The 14,975-nt window shown below is 37.2% G+C and overlaps 2 protein-coding genes across 5 annotated transcripts in view; both read right to left on the bottom strand.

Annotated features, from left to right (window-relative positions):
• The window catches only part of CNBP (CCHC-type zinc finger nucleic acid binding protein), a 549,700-nt gene that overhangs the window by 401,251 nt on the left and 133,474 nt on the right, over positions 1 to 14,975 (bottom strand). The gene's annotated exons all lie outside the window — the stretch shown is intronic.
• Positions 1 to 14,975, bottom strand: part of ATG7 (autophagy related 7) — a 100,665-nt gene that overhangs the window by 72,257 nt on the left and 13,433 nt on the right. For 2 of the 3 annotated variants that reach the window (XM_026724386.2, XM_026724394.2), the window contains exons 9-15: positions 12,640 to 12,730; positions 11,685 to 11,829; positions 9,864 to 10,022; positions 6,822 to 7,016; positions 5,326 to 5,529; positions 4,253 to 4,368; positions 3,958 to 4,033 (exon numbers count right to left, since the gene is read on the bottom strand). In XM_026724386.2, the coding sequence (XP_026580171.1) occupies positions 3,958 to 4,033; positions 4,253 to 4,368; positions 5,326 to 5,529; positions 6,822 to 7,016; positions 9,864 to 10,022; positions 11,685 to 11,829; positions 12,640 to 12,730 (986 nt within the window). Of the gene's footprint in view, positions 1 to 959; positions 1,177 to 3,957; positions 4,034 to 4,252; positions 4,369 to 5,325; positions 5,530 to 6,821; positions 7,017 to 9,863; positions 10,023 to 11,684; positions 11,830 to 12,639; positions 12,731 to 14,975 lie in introns of those variants that run through there. The other variant, XM_087923941.1, reaches the window with a different exon arrangement.

A 14,975-nucleotide genomic window follows, 5' to 3' on the forward strand; every position in this document is an offset into this window, starting at 1 on the left:
CAAATGTGTGTAGATAACTTAAATTTGGTTTTCTGCCATGCCAACGAGTGAATGGCAATTCTCCAGTTGTTGTGTTAACTACATTGTTTAACACATGGTTACTACACATTATGGCCTCACCCCACAGTGTTTCAGGTAAACCTGAATCAGATAACATAGTACGAGCCATGGGTTGTAATGTTTGCTCTCTTCATTCTACAAACGAGTTATGTTGTGGTCTGTAAGGTGCAGAACGTTTATGCTCAACACCAGCCAATTTCAACATAGTTTGGAATCTTTTGTTAACAAACTCAATCCCGTTATCAGTAACTAAAGTAATTACTTCACTCTTCATTTTTCTCTCAGCAAATCTTAGCCAGTTAAAGAAATGTTGGAATGTTTCTGTTTTGTTTTTCATAAAATAGCAGAAACCGAACTGTGAGTAATGGTCCATAATACTCAAAATATAGCAGGCACCTCCTAAACTAGGTTTCTTAGGACCAATTATATCAGCAAACACAACCTCTAAAGGTTCTTTGGTCTTAAACCCTTTAAGTCTGTTTGCAGAAGTAACCTTACTTTTCTCCTGACTACAAGCATTACAGTTTAAATACTTGCTACAGGGTTTCAATTTTACTCCCTCTGACAGTTTGTTTGAGCATTTTGAAATTAATGTGCCCCAGATGTCTATGCAGTAAATGTATATATTCATCATTTGAATTAACATTGTTATAAACTGAGTTAGCCATCTGCAACTGGTCATCATGTATCACATATAAATCATTCTCTAAAGTAGCAGTAACACTTTTACTCTCTTTCTCTATTATACAGTTATCTCCCCTAAAGGTTACTACATAACCAAGATTAACTAAAGCCCTTACTGATAAATTAAATTTCAGTTTAGGTAAATGTAACATAGTTAAATGTTCGTTAAATGTTCGTTTACAATATGCAGTATAAATAACTGTTAGGTGACTTACATTCCTAACACATACACACAAAGTGTGTCAAGGCACGCCCACTGAACCGATGGTAAAAATGTTTGAAACGCACCACTGGCTATTGCTATGCTGATTTTGACTCTGCTTTCATTGGTACTGTTGGATTCAATTACAATTGGGATCTTCTTTTGGTTTTAGGAATATATATTGCCCACAGCTGCAACCATATGAGGTAACCATCCAATTAGTCCTCAACCTAGGAACACAATTGGGATTGGAACTTCTGTCATTAAGCAATCCGATGGTTAAGTGTGTTGTATCCAATTTTAGGACACTTTTTTAATAAGATCGTTAAGCATATCATTGTAGTGATATTGGCTTCCCCCACTGACTGTTTGTCAGGGGGTGGCTAGGAAGATCTTCAGTGGTGATCATGGACACCAGGTTTATAGCCAGGCTAAATACCTAAAGCCAGTGGGTTGAAACATAGAGCAAACTAAGTAACACAACTCAATCAAACACATTTTAGCCCAGGATCCTATATAAGCCAAAATTGATGTTTAGGAATGAGTAAAGCCCTCTCACGATGATCAAACAGTGATAATATGCTTGCTCAAAAATAACCCCAACTAAGTTATAAATGACTTAGGGTGACTGCTAAGCACATCAGGGATTGCAACTTTCTAATAAAAAATATACCATCAATTTATTTAGAATCTCAGGTTGCTTAAATAAGGTATGCTATCCTTTTCCTTAGTGGGGGAGCATGGCAGCCACTGTGTGACAGAGAAGATAATGCTGTGTCAATCAAAGAATGTAAAATAACTGTTGTGGTTTGCCGGCAGCCGGTGCAGACAGCAGTGATATCGGACAGGGAGGATGAAAGGGAACCAGTCAGGGACTCTGGCGAGGACTTGAACAAGGGTCCTGCATCCAATGCAGGGATGGGGCCAGGACCATTTGAGAGTGGGGTGCTGCCTTCGGTGTCTGGCAGCAATAGACCCAGGGGAGCCTGTTCCCAGTGCACATGTGCACAGAGCTGCTAGAAGGAGAGAGCAGCTGAAGCAGAAGGGGAGACTTGGGAGTAAGGCTGGAAGGTGATTGCCCCTCCCATAAGGGATGAAAGTCAGCCCTCAGTGACTTGCTCTTTTCAGGAAGCAAAGAAGTTCATGAGATTCTGATTTCTCAGTGAAGCCCTGCGAACTCTGGTTTGTTTTTTCTGGAACTCCTATTGGTTTATATTCTAAGTAATTGGACTTCTGTTTCTTGGCAGCATTCTGCAGCACTGAAAAGCATGCTCTTATCTGGAGGAACTGTGTCTAATGAGTTTTAGCTGGGAATGCAAGTAATTCCCAGCGTCGTGTTAAAAAAGGTTTTACTTTTAAATTCAGTTGATGTCTTATTAAGTTTGACGAAGCCTGGGTCAGAACAAAAACTGCACCAAAAACAACTTGAAAAAATTAAAACTTTAGGAAATGCTAAGGAACAGGGACCTTTTTTTTTTTAATTATGGCGCTAGGCATTTGTATTTAAATTGGAAATTTGCTGAGCATTCAGATAGTAAGATTCTGATGCACAGCAGGAGACGTTTAAACAATAAGAATAAAATATAGTTATGAATGAAGAAGAGAGAGAGAAAGATGAGAGTTAATTAGATTATGGTGCACCATCTCTATTTCTCTTAATTCATACAAGCAAGAAAAACAAAAAGTTCTGAACAAAAGACTGCCCCCCCAGCATTAATCCTAAACGGATATGTTATCTACAAAGAGAACTCGGATAGCATTACATCTTCTTAGCTAACAGGAAACCAATTGTTGACACAAATGTGTAGGGGGGAGGAGTGACTACACGGAAGGAGATTTTGTAATGTAATTAAACTTCATTTTGCAAGTGATTTTTGCAACAAAAATGACATTATTTTTACTGCTCAGAATTTTTTACAAGGGAAAGAGCATCAGGACTGATTTTACTTCATTTCCTTGTGCAACAAAGCAAAAATATTGTTTTCAAAATGTTAACAACACAAGTGTAACAGCAACTTACGTTGTTGAGTAAAATAGTTAAGTAAAAACAAATTAAAATGCCCACAAAGTTCGGAAGTAAACCAATCATGTTTTCAAACATCCAGAGGAGTAGGATGTGAATAAGCAATGTGCTTGATGATGCAGGAGGAAGAATGGACTATTAAATACAGGTAGTCTTTGACTTACAACTACAATGGAGTCTGGCCATCGTGGTCATAAGTTGTGAAGGTTGTAAAGTGGGTCATGTACCTCACCTGATTTTACATCCATTTTTTACAGCAGTCGTTAAGCGAACCAATGTTTCACTATGGAGGTGGTTTTGCTGAAATTGGAAGTAAATGCTGGTTTTCAGCAAAATGTGGTCATGTGACCATGGGATATGGCAAATAGCTGTAAATGTGGCTGTGCTGCCAAGCAACAATGGGGGAGGGGATATTGGAACTTCAAATGCTGTCTGTGCCTCTGACTCTACATTTTTGTGCAGGTGAAAAAACAAACCTGGATCTTAAAGTTTCGTATCAGTTAAAAGCAGAGTTAATATTATAAACAAGCCAGACTCAGAAGGCAGCTTTAACCAAGCTTTGAAACTGGCTTATTTTTGAAAATATATGCCAAAAACAACAGGAAAAGGGCTCCTTATCAAGCCTTGGTTTAGAATGAAATTAGAAACTGGTCTCTGAAACAAAATTTAAAGGAAATGGGTATTTTTAAGTGCCCATCCATTATTTGTGATCTTAGTACAAAGCTGACCTCTATTTAATGGCTTAACATTTGGAATACAGCTCTACATGTTCTTAAATTTAAATTGATTTCCCCTTTCAATTTGTGTCATTCTGAACTCTTAACCAGAAGCCATGAATCACAACGTCTATAGTTTTTCAACCATTTCTCTATTTATTTTTACTACTAGAGGGCTGCTCATTGTAGGGCTATATTAAATACAGGTAGTCTTCAATGCCACTTGATTTTAGGGATAATTTCACAGTTGTATTACTTTCCAATTTACTAACCTGATGAGGCACAAGTCCAAGAGAGGTTGGAGGTTCATTCATTCTGTCATCACTGCTGCTTGCAACTGCATAGCCTCTAACAAAAAGGAGGAGAAAGAGAAACTTTCTGTACAGAAGAGCTTGGCATTTGTTATATTTTAAACATGATTTTATTCCAAGTGAAGTAAAACTTGGAATAAAATCCAAATCAACATTATTTGACTGATCTTCAGAAGGGCAATGTTTCTGAGAAAGAACTGGAACAATAAAATAAAACTTCTAAAATATTTCTTTCTTTTCCACAATGATGGCTTACCCTTCTGGATGTTGCAAAATGGATACCATTAATTCAACAGCAAGTGCTCCTGCTACCATGGCTAATCCTGGTCGACTGACCGTACACTGTTGATCTAATGTCCGATCCCTGGTGGACTGCAAAGGAAGAGGATACATTGTGGGTTTTTTTTTCTCTACACCTTTTCTTCTTAAAAATAAAATACAGAATAATCTTTCCAATTACCTGCTAATAATCCCAAAAATAAAGGAGAATATTTGTAGCCATGGTGGCGCTGTGGTTAGAATGCAGTACTGCAGGCTACTTCTGCCAACTGCTGGCTTCTTGCAGTTCAGCAGTTAGAATCTCACCAGGCTCAAGGTTGACTCAACCTTCCATCCTTCAGAGGTCGGTAAAATGAGGAACCAGATTGTTGGGGGCAAGATGCTGACTCTGAAAACTGCTTTGAGAGGGCTGTAAAGCATTGTGAAGCGGTATATAAGTCCAAATGTTAGTGCTAGTGCTAGCTTAGAGTTGATATGAGGGACGTTTCATTACCCAAACTAGGTAACATTATCAGTCTGATAATGTTACCTAGTTTGGGTAATGAAACAGCTACCAGAAAACAAGCAACCTCAGAGAGCACCAAGGACCCCTAATAATCCCATTTCCTATTCTTAAATGCGGGTGTCTCTTTGCTTTTCAGGAAAAAAAAGGCACTGATGCCAAAAATCAAAATCTAGTCCTCTTCCTTCTTCTGACAAGATAGCACTTCACACTGGAGCTTAAAAATAGGTCCTCCACTTTTTTAGAGAAGATTTTAGGAATCAACAGTACTCTACAGAAGAGTTGGAATTGATAAAAGGCTTTCATTCCCTTTCTTTTTTAGAGAAATACAGCTTTCTAGAATACTTTTCTTATGTCATTATGGTGGCAATAAGGAGGTGACGGCAGCAGTGACTCTTTTTAAGTCACCTCTGAACCATATCAGTAGAAATAAATATTCCTGTAGTGGAAAAAAAACTTAACAGATTTTTCTCACTGTCATACTAATACAGAGAAGGAGAAAAAAAATTCAAAGCACAGTCCTATCAATTTGCTTAAGCTCTACTTACATCTCCTGGTGCAACTACATCATTGCAGAAGTAGCAACCAAGTTTATAGCCAGGAATATTTGAAAAAAGTGATGATCCCAAAAGATCGACTGAGCCAGAAGAATTATTGCATGGAGAATCTCCAGTTTCATGATTCTTTGGTTTTTTTAGCCCATGTCTCATCACGACAAATGTGTCAAATCCCAAAGCAGCATTGATGACCAGCTGTGTAAATATTGAAAAGCAAAGAAAGTGATGTTTAAATTTAAGCATATACAATAAGCAAAATATTAAAAATAAAAATGAGCAACCAAGATTGCATAAGTAAAGCTTATTGCTCAAGTCAGATAAGCCTCTTTATCATGTGTTCACCAAATCTACTTTGGAAGACTCCCTGATCCATTACCGTAGTTTTGAAAAGGAGGCATAATATGGGGAAAGGACAAGTATCATTAGACAGAGAAAATTAGTACTCTTTTAGTACACGTAATGTAGTTAAAACATTTTCCTCCTCCTTTTCTACTTAAAAACACCCACAACCAAGTTAAAATGCCAGTACTTGATAATTACAGCTTACAAAGATTCAGATTTAGTTAGATAGGTATTAACCTCCTGCATGGGAATTTCTTTACTAGGGGTCTGTTAGAATGAGGAGTAGTGGAAGCTACAGGGAGAAAGGCCCAAATTCAAAATAAGGAAATTCTTGACCACAACAAACATTAAGTAATGGAACTGTCTGATTTCTGGAATGCTGAGCTCTCCATTATTAGAGGTTTTCAAACAAAGATTGGACAGTCATTTGTCTGGATGGTTTGAGGATTCCTCCCCTGGGCAAGGGTTGGATTATAAAGTTTCAAGGCCTCTTCTTACTTTACAGTTCCATGCCTCTGTAGCTTTTTACAGTTCAGATAGGAGAAACTGCTCAAAAGTAGGGACTAACAACCTAGAATAACATATTATGCATTTCAGTGTTAAAATTATAAAACAATTCCATATTTAATGCTGAATAGGCTTCATATACTTTACAAATATTTATTAGCATCAAATTAAAAAATTATTAAAACAATTTTCCCAAAATATTCAAAAAATATTAATAGCCTTTCTGAAAAAGCCATCCAAAAATAGCATTTTCAGTCATTCTTTCTAAACTTTCAATATACATGGAAATAAGAAAATGAAATTAAGGTTTTCAACCTCATCCCTCAACTACTTGTTTTAAGTTCATCAACCTAATCTTTGGTCTAAACTTCAATGAAGAACACTGTATGCCAGTAAATATAAAAAATAAACTCTGTAACAGTGTTTCTCTTCCTTGACTACTTGAAGATGTGTGGACTTCAACTCCCAGAATTCCCTGGTCAGTATGCAAGAAGTTTGTGAGTGGAATTCCTACATCTTCACTGTTGCCAAGATTGAGAAACACTATTCTGTATGCTTAGTGAAAATGTTTTCAAAAAGCCTTTGACAACCACCCCCTCCCATTTTAGAACTGCCTGTGGGAAATGTACATGCAATACCTTTCTCTTGCTGGCTGAGATGACAGCAGGAAGCCATCGACTTTCCCTGGTGTCCATTAGCAAAAAGATGACATCATGACCATCAATCAGCTTTTCCAGCTGAGCCACATCCTTCTGTGCTTGCTGTAAGGTTGTTTCAGAAAAATTCACAGGGTGACCTGGCATTGGGATGCTCATGTTAAAACCTTCAGCCCTCTGAAAGGAACATAAGAAGGAGAAGAATACAAAGACTTGTCACAAGGCAAGCAAAAGGTTTTTGAAAGCCAACATGGAAATATGCAGCACCCTCAAAACTCTTTCCATCCCACTGTTTTTGTTTTGTTTTAGGGCAGAATAATTATTGCATACCATTGAGAAAATAAGTGGTATCTCAGCCACATTTGGAATCGTTGTTGAGTTTGAATCATGCTCACTTCAATCTTAAACAGCTGTTCTAAATACAGAAAATGCTCCACTTGTAGCAGACTAAGGCACTGGTTAAACAGACTTTATAAATGAAAATAGAGGTAACTTTTTTGGAAAAAGAAACAGAAACAATACTTGAGGTCTTATACTAATGGAAAAGTTGAATTGTAACTGTTCCTTGAGCTGCACACCTGCCTTACACAATTGACTGTGCCTTGCCAAAACAAACAAACCTCTCACAATGTAAACATTCTCATTCACTTTAAAGGTTTTAGTTCTTCCAGCCTGTTGTTAATCTGCCCAGATACTGCTGTCCTATGATAGAATCCTCATTATTATTCCTCTTGTATAATATGAATTCTAGCTATAGGAAAAGTGTGCTAATGTTGGATTGTGCAGACAATAAGCATGCTAGTACCACAGGTATCATTCCTTCCTTCCTTCCCTCCCTTCGCTTCCTTCCCCTCTGCAGCCATTTTGAATGGTCTGCAAGGTAGTTCCATCATCCAGCATATACCAGAACCTAAAATGATTTCAGTTTCTCCCGCCTCCCGCATGAACATCTATGGAGAATCTCTCACTCCCTGCCAAGTAACACTAATTAAATACTGAAGCAAAAAAAAAAGATATTTATATTTAACCTCTACTTAATTATTTCTGATCAAGTCTTTACTTCTCTATTTCAAAAAGAAAACAAGGAAGGATCATTTCGCATAGCAATGGAGAAGAGGGTATTGTTCCCTGCCAACTCCAAAAGCCTGAAATTATAGTTAATATTTTTTTCTGGATTCAACTTAAAGAGACCTAGAAAGAAAACTATAGGTATAGAAAATATGTATTTTGCCTGCTTATTGATAGAAATACTTCAATTTTTTTTTGTTTTTAGCCAAAGTAGAATAGTGGTAAAAATATGATGAAAAATTGGTGTTCCTGAAAAATAATATCTTAAAAAGGCATATGTAAATAGGCATTTCTAATTATTTTCTTGATATGAACTGCATACGCAAATGTAACATGGCATATTATCTCAGAAACTGAAACATTTTAATGTTCTGGTGTTAAAATAGATGGTATATTAAAGAGAAAGGTGACACTACTTGAAACAGAGCCCAGAACTGTTGAAGAACACATAAAATATACAGCTAAGAAAGCAAGTCCTGCAGCTTACAGGCCAACAGATGGCAGAAGAAAAAAGTTTCCAAATTCAGTCAATACAACAATCTAACAGTAGCATGAAATGATGTCATGTTTTCATTATGCCAGGATGTTTACACTCAGCTGGCATTTGTGGAAGATGTTCATTGAAAAAAAAGTCTAAAAACCAAACTTTGCACTGCACTCTCAGTATATGTCACCAAAGCATTCAAAGCTTCACGGTTCTATTTCTGTAAGCTTCCTTTGCTGCATGTTTTCCAAGTTCAACTTCCTATTGCAACTCCTGCCTCTCCACTTAACTCTTTGCTAAAGCGTCCTCCTGCATTGAAGAGATAATAAGGACTTCTCCTTACAGGAAATCCCTCGCATACATGCTCCCTATACAGCAAGGATGTCCAACCTTGGCAACTCCATCATGGCTGACTGGGGAATTCTGGGACTCAAAGTCCACAGGTCTTAAAGTTGCCCAGATTACATAGATCAATTTTCTTTAGAATTAGCAACATTTTACTCTATGCATTTTAATTACAAGATCTATGCCATGAAACTATACTAATGAATTGAACAGCATCTACCTCATGAAACATTCAAACAAAATCATTATCAACCTACGTATAGCTGTCAAAGTAGAAAAAGAAGGTAATAATTTACCTTATATTACTTTGATAAACTGATTAAATCAAGAAAATTAACATTATTGAGAAGTTAATACAAAGAAAATGGAAAATCATCTTTTTGTCATCTTCATCTTCCTCCCCGTTACAGAATAACCAATTTCCCAAAAGTCTTTTAGTATATCTGAGATACACATTTGCTAGCAAACATGCTGATGTTCAACTGGTTTTTACAAGCAATCCTTGCAAGATTGCAGCATAGTTCTGTACAACTGCTATCACCATTTCCTACTATATTATTTTTCAATTTTTGTTTTATTTTATTTTATTTTTTAATAAGATACATGTATCTGTATCATTTGGTGTGGTGGCCTAGAGGTGGAGCTTTTGCCTCATAATCAGGAAGCTGTGAGTTCGATCCCAGGTAGAAGCTAATATTTGCTCCTGCTTGAGCAGGGGGTTGGACTAGATGACCTCCAAGGTCCCTTCCAACTCCGTTATTCTGTGTTCTAGATAATAATTCTTACTTGGTCTCAGACATTAAATAAAGAACATAGTTGTTCTTTTTGTTATTATCGTCATCACTATTCTTTCATGTTTACTTTGTCTCACCCTTGAGCAAAAAGATAAACAGCTGATTTATCACCAGTTCCAAAATAAATCTGTTTCTACACCTCATTTTTGTTTTGGGTTTGCAAGATGTGACTTTAAATGCAATTTCTCTTTACTGTAAAAATCTGTCAGTCATTAAAGCACAGTAATTATTTCTGGCGGTTTAGTTCTTTTTTGAAGAATAAACATAAGAGTAATCTTTGGCTTTAGTTCAAGCACATATGAGGTTTGATCATTAAATCATTCATTTACTCACCACTCCAGGGAATATTTTTTGAAGTCTCTCTGCTGCTGCAACTGCTTTGGACTTTCCACCCCCAAGGCAATCTTCAAATTCATAGAGTGGTTGACGCACAGGGTTTGAATATGATATCTTTGCATTGTCCACAAATGTAATCTTCCTGACTCCCCATCCCTGAAAGAAAAAAAAGTACCCAAAATAAGTAATTATTTAAAGACTGAAAAACTTGTAACTTGCTCATAAACACTGGCTGTTCCCAGGACTGAGAATCAGAGTAAGAGACCAGGACATCAGCTGGGAAGGAGAATGTTATCATGCTCCCTTCCTCTATAGAAAAGACTCAACTCCTTGTGTGCTGCTCAGGAGCATCTGAAACACAATTGGCCAAATCAATCATAATTCCTTTCTTCATCTATCTGGGTTATTGGTTTGCACCCTCATAATTGAAGACTTCTCATGTAATATTGCTTCTAATGGCATAACAGCAGACAAGGTAAAACTGCAGTTATATTGCTTTGACAATGACTGTATGAACCAAAAAACATAAAAGGAAACCAGATGGATTTCAGGGCATTTCTTTCAATTGTTGGCGATTCTAAAGGGAATTTAGTCTCATATTCTCAAAATCAATATGCTAAAAATCTACCGCAAACAAGAATTGAGTGTTTCTTTTTATCCTGGTCATCAGTCAAAACAACACTGTAACATTCAATGATAAACTATGGAGATTCTCAGTCAACCAGGTCATGGTTACCCAAAGATGCTTTTTCAAGAGGCAAATTGGACTTTCTGGTTTTTTCTTTGAAGACATTTTGCTCCAAGAAGCTTGTTGGATGAGAAGCGAAATGTCTTCAGAGAGCACTTTTGGGACAGCCATGATCTGGATGGCTGAGAATCTCCATAGATATTCAATGATAAAATTACAGCCATACGTTGTGATAGAAGCCTAACCTATGTAGTATGTGAAAAATTTAGCTTACTTATATTTTTAAATCGTGGTGCCAATGTCATTATAATGACAGGTAGTCCTCGACTTTCAATCATTTGATTAGTAACGGTCTGAAGTTACAACAGCACTGAAAAAAGTGACTCATGACTTATGACCATTTTTCACATTTATATCCATTGCAGCACGCCCATAATCAGTTCATCTAAAATTCAGACACTTGGAACTGGCATGTATTTATGATAGTTGCAGTGTGCTGGGGTCATATAAACACTTTTGGCAACCTTCTGACAAGCAAAGTCAATGGGGAAGCCAGAATCACTTCATAATCCTGTTAACAACTTAACAACTATAGTGATTCACTTAAATGAGGCAAGAAAGGTTGTAAAATGCAGCAAAACTTACTTAACAACTGTCTTGCTTAGCACGGACATTTGGGGCTCAACTGTGGTCATGAGTTGAGGACTATCTATATTATCCTATACAGTATCATACTAAAGTCATGACACCAACACCATTGAGACTTTAAGATTTAAAATTATGAAAAATGAGAACGGTGCACCATATAGAAAACTACAGAATATTTACTAAAAATAATTTATAGCTAACTCACTAAAATTTACTAGTAGAACGATATTGTCACTGTAAAAACTATATTATGACATAAAGTAGTGGAATGACAATAACAAGTATACATGTATACAACTCTTCTAGTGTGCTATATTTCTCTCATTCTAATGCTTTATTTAAGTCTCGCATGAAGTCATACACTAGAGAAACATCAGCTTACCGATGCAATTTTTTCCTCCAAATTAGGGAAATATTAAAAACAGTAGAGTTCCTTCCAAATTAAGAAATATTAGAAACAGCAGATTGTCTTTAGTACTTGCCATTAGGGTTCTGGCTACACTGCAACCCAGTGTACCAGCTCCAAGAAGAAGACACTTTGCAGATATAACTTTCTCCAGATCAAGAGTAGGTACTAACCGCCAGCACATCAATTTAAGGTTAAGATCCACAGAAGACTCTGCTAGCCTGAATATGAAGTTTTTTTAAAAAATGTTATATTAAATTAAGAGTTTTATTTTTATCTCCAAAATAGAAAAACTGAATGTATAATTTACTTTCTTTAACACTCCTGGGTAAATAATAATATTCATATTAGTATTCAGGACCCCCAGGCAAATATTTCCTCTTAAACAAAACAGCAAAGGAACGGCCTGTGGTGCCTCTGTGGGCAAAAAGGAGCTTGTGGGGAGAGGGGCTGCACACAGTTCCCCTCATTTTCAGCTACAACGATCACCTGCAGCCCTCTGCCAGAGAAAATGGAGCTTGAAAGGGCCACATGTGGGGCTCCCAAGTTCCGTTTTTGTTGGAATTGTGCTCGGGCCACTACACGAGTGACATCAAGCTGGCCATGCCTACCCTGACCACATCCACCCATCCCCCTGAGGTCAAACACAACCCTGATGTGGTCCTCAATGAAAGAGAGTTTGACAACCCTAGCACTGTGGCATTAGATTATTTATAATTTTTTTCCCCCAATATAAGAGGAACTTTTTCTACAGCACTGTCCTAACAGAAACAAGAGAATGAGCACATTTTTTAAAAAAAGTGTTCTTAAATAAGACTACAATATCTAACATGACATTTGAATTTTTATTTACATTTCACTTGACTTTATTTCTCAACAAGACATAACACTCTAAACAGATGACTGGGGAAACGCTGCAAGACAAAAGGAAATTATGAATCTATTTTCTATTTAAAATATGATGTATCTAATAATGCATCATATCATTTAGAGTACAAACTAATTTTATCAAGACTTATGATGCTATATACCTTTTGGGGTCCATGCATTCACTTAAATTCACCATCCTTGGGCCCATACATCCCTTTTGATTTTTTTCCCATCCAACAGCTTTGGGACAATCTGTTGAACGAGAGAGGAATTGTGTTTAAAAGCATCCATTTTCTAAGAAAAAGCGGGGGTGGGGGAGGAAACAACAACCCAATCTTACATAACTACAAGTTGTTGATAATACAAACATTAGTTATTGGAATTACTATTGGAATTGTCATCAAAGCTGCATCAATCAATCCTATCCAAAGAGGCTGCTGGAAGTTTGTTCAGTAGAATAATTTTGCCACAGCAGGCAAGGCAATTGCAATCAGTGGGCTGGGCTGTGATCCTAGTAGTCCTTGACTTACAGCTATCCATTTAGCAGATCATTCATATTTACCATGGCACTGAAAAAATGATTTACGACCAATCCTTGCACTTACGACTGTTACACTGTCCCCGCAGTTATGTGATCAAAATCAAGGTGCTTTGACAACTAGCATGTAGTTATGACAACTGCAGCATCCTGGGGGGTCATGTCGTCAACATTTGTGACCTCCCAGCCAACTTCTGACAAGCAAAGGCAATGGGAGAAACTGGATTTGGTTAACAACAGTGCAATTCACTTAACGACTGCAGTGATTCAATTAACAACCACGGCACAAAAGACTGTAAAATCAAGCATGACTTGTTTAATAACTGCCTTGTTTAGAAATGGAAATTCTGGTCTCAGTTGTGTTTATACAGGGAGTCCTCGACTTAAAACAGTTCATTTAGTGACCATTCAAAGTTACAACAGCACTGAAAAAGTGACTAATGACTATTTTTCACACTTATGACCATTGCAACATCCTCAGGGTCACATGATTTACATTTGGATGCTTGACCATTGGTTCATATTTATGATGGTTGCAGTGTCCCATGAGTCATGTGATCAACTTTTGCAACCTTCTGACCAGCAAAGTCAATGGGGAAGCCAGATTCACTTAACAACCGTGTTACTGACTGAACAATTGCAGTAATTCACTTGACAAATGTGCCAAGAAAAAGTCGTAAAATGGGGCGATACTCACTTAACAAATTTCTCATTACCAAGATAAATTCTGGGCTCAATTGTGGTCATAAGTTGAGGACTACCTGTATGCTGCAGACAAAATGTTTTTTTTTAAATCCTTTAAGGAGTTCTATGAAAAGTGGCATAAAAAGTGTCAATCTGCATCAGCTGTGTCACTGAAACTGAAAGGTGTCTCTGGAAAGAGTTCCAAGTACGTAAACAAATGCCACATGTTGCCCTGTCCCAGCCTAAAATAAAGCATCAACAATCAAAGTATTTTAATAAAAATGTCCCAGTTAATTAAAAAGAATTAAGCTTTTGGCCTTAAGAACAGATTATAACTGAAGACTTAATTATACACATTTCTGCTCTCTAAATCTTAGTTCTATCTCCCTAAATCCGAAATCCTCAGCTGTGTATCTTTAATCATGCAGCTATCTCCTATTAGTAAAATTTAAAAAAAAATATTAGGTGAAGTAAATATTCAGAGCTTTATCATTAAAACTTAATTGGCTGACGCTCCTCACTGGGAATCAAAGCCAAAGAATCAAAAATATGTTATCATCCAACCATTTTATTCTCAGTGAGACCCACTTCACTAGCCACTGAATATAAAAGCAACAAATCACCAGGTTTGACCAGGCAGTCACAAGAAGTCAACACTGTCTCAAAGGCACAAACGCACATATATACACACACACACACACTAAAAGGTCTATAACAGACATCCAGGGGTGGGATGCTACCGGTTCTGCCCGCTCTATAGAACCGGTGGCTCTGGAGAACAGCAGACACTGAACCAGTTCTGTGTTTGCTGCTGTTTGGCCCACCCATCCACCCAGGCTCTTACCTGTCCTTTATTTCCTGCTTTTTCAACCTCAGCTGCTTTGTGCGGCACAGCTGAGGTTGAAAAAGTAGGAAAAAAGACGCTTTTCAAACACTGCATACGCCTGTGTGCTGTGTTTTTCAGCTGTCTGGGCAGCATAGCTTAATGTTTTTTCACACGGGCACAGCAATGACGCAAAAACATAGCCAATAGTGACACATTAGGACAACACCAAAAGAAGAAAAACTTACACACACAAAGTTAATGAAAATGGAAAGCCTACTCAAATGAAGAGGCTGTCTAATAATAGCACTAAAAAAGCCATTTTGAAAGTGGTAATCCTGTATGTCACCATCCGCCACATCTTTGAAGTTTTTCTCAAAGATCTCATACAATAATCAGACAGGATGGGCAAATTCACATCAAAGGAAAGACTAATTTAGATCTAGGATCTT

The sequence above is a fragment of the Pseudonaja textilis genome, chromosome 2, assembly GCF_049901715.1.
Source record: "Pseudonaja textilis isolate UNSWEBS1 chromosome 2, rPseTex1.2, whole genome shotgun sequence".
Classification (NCBI taxonomy): Eukaryota; Metazoa; Chordata; class Lepidosauria; order Squamata; family Elapidae; genus Pseudonaja; species Pseudonaja textilis.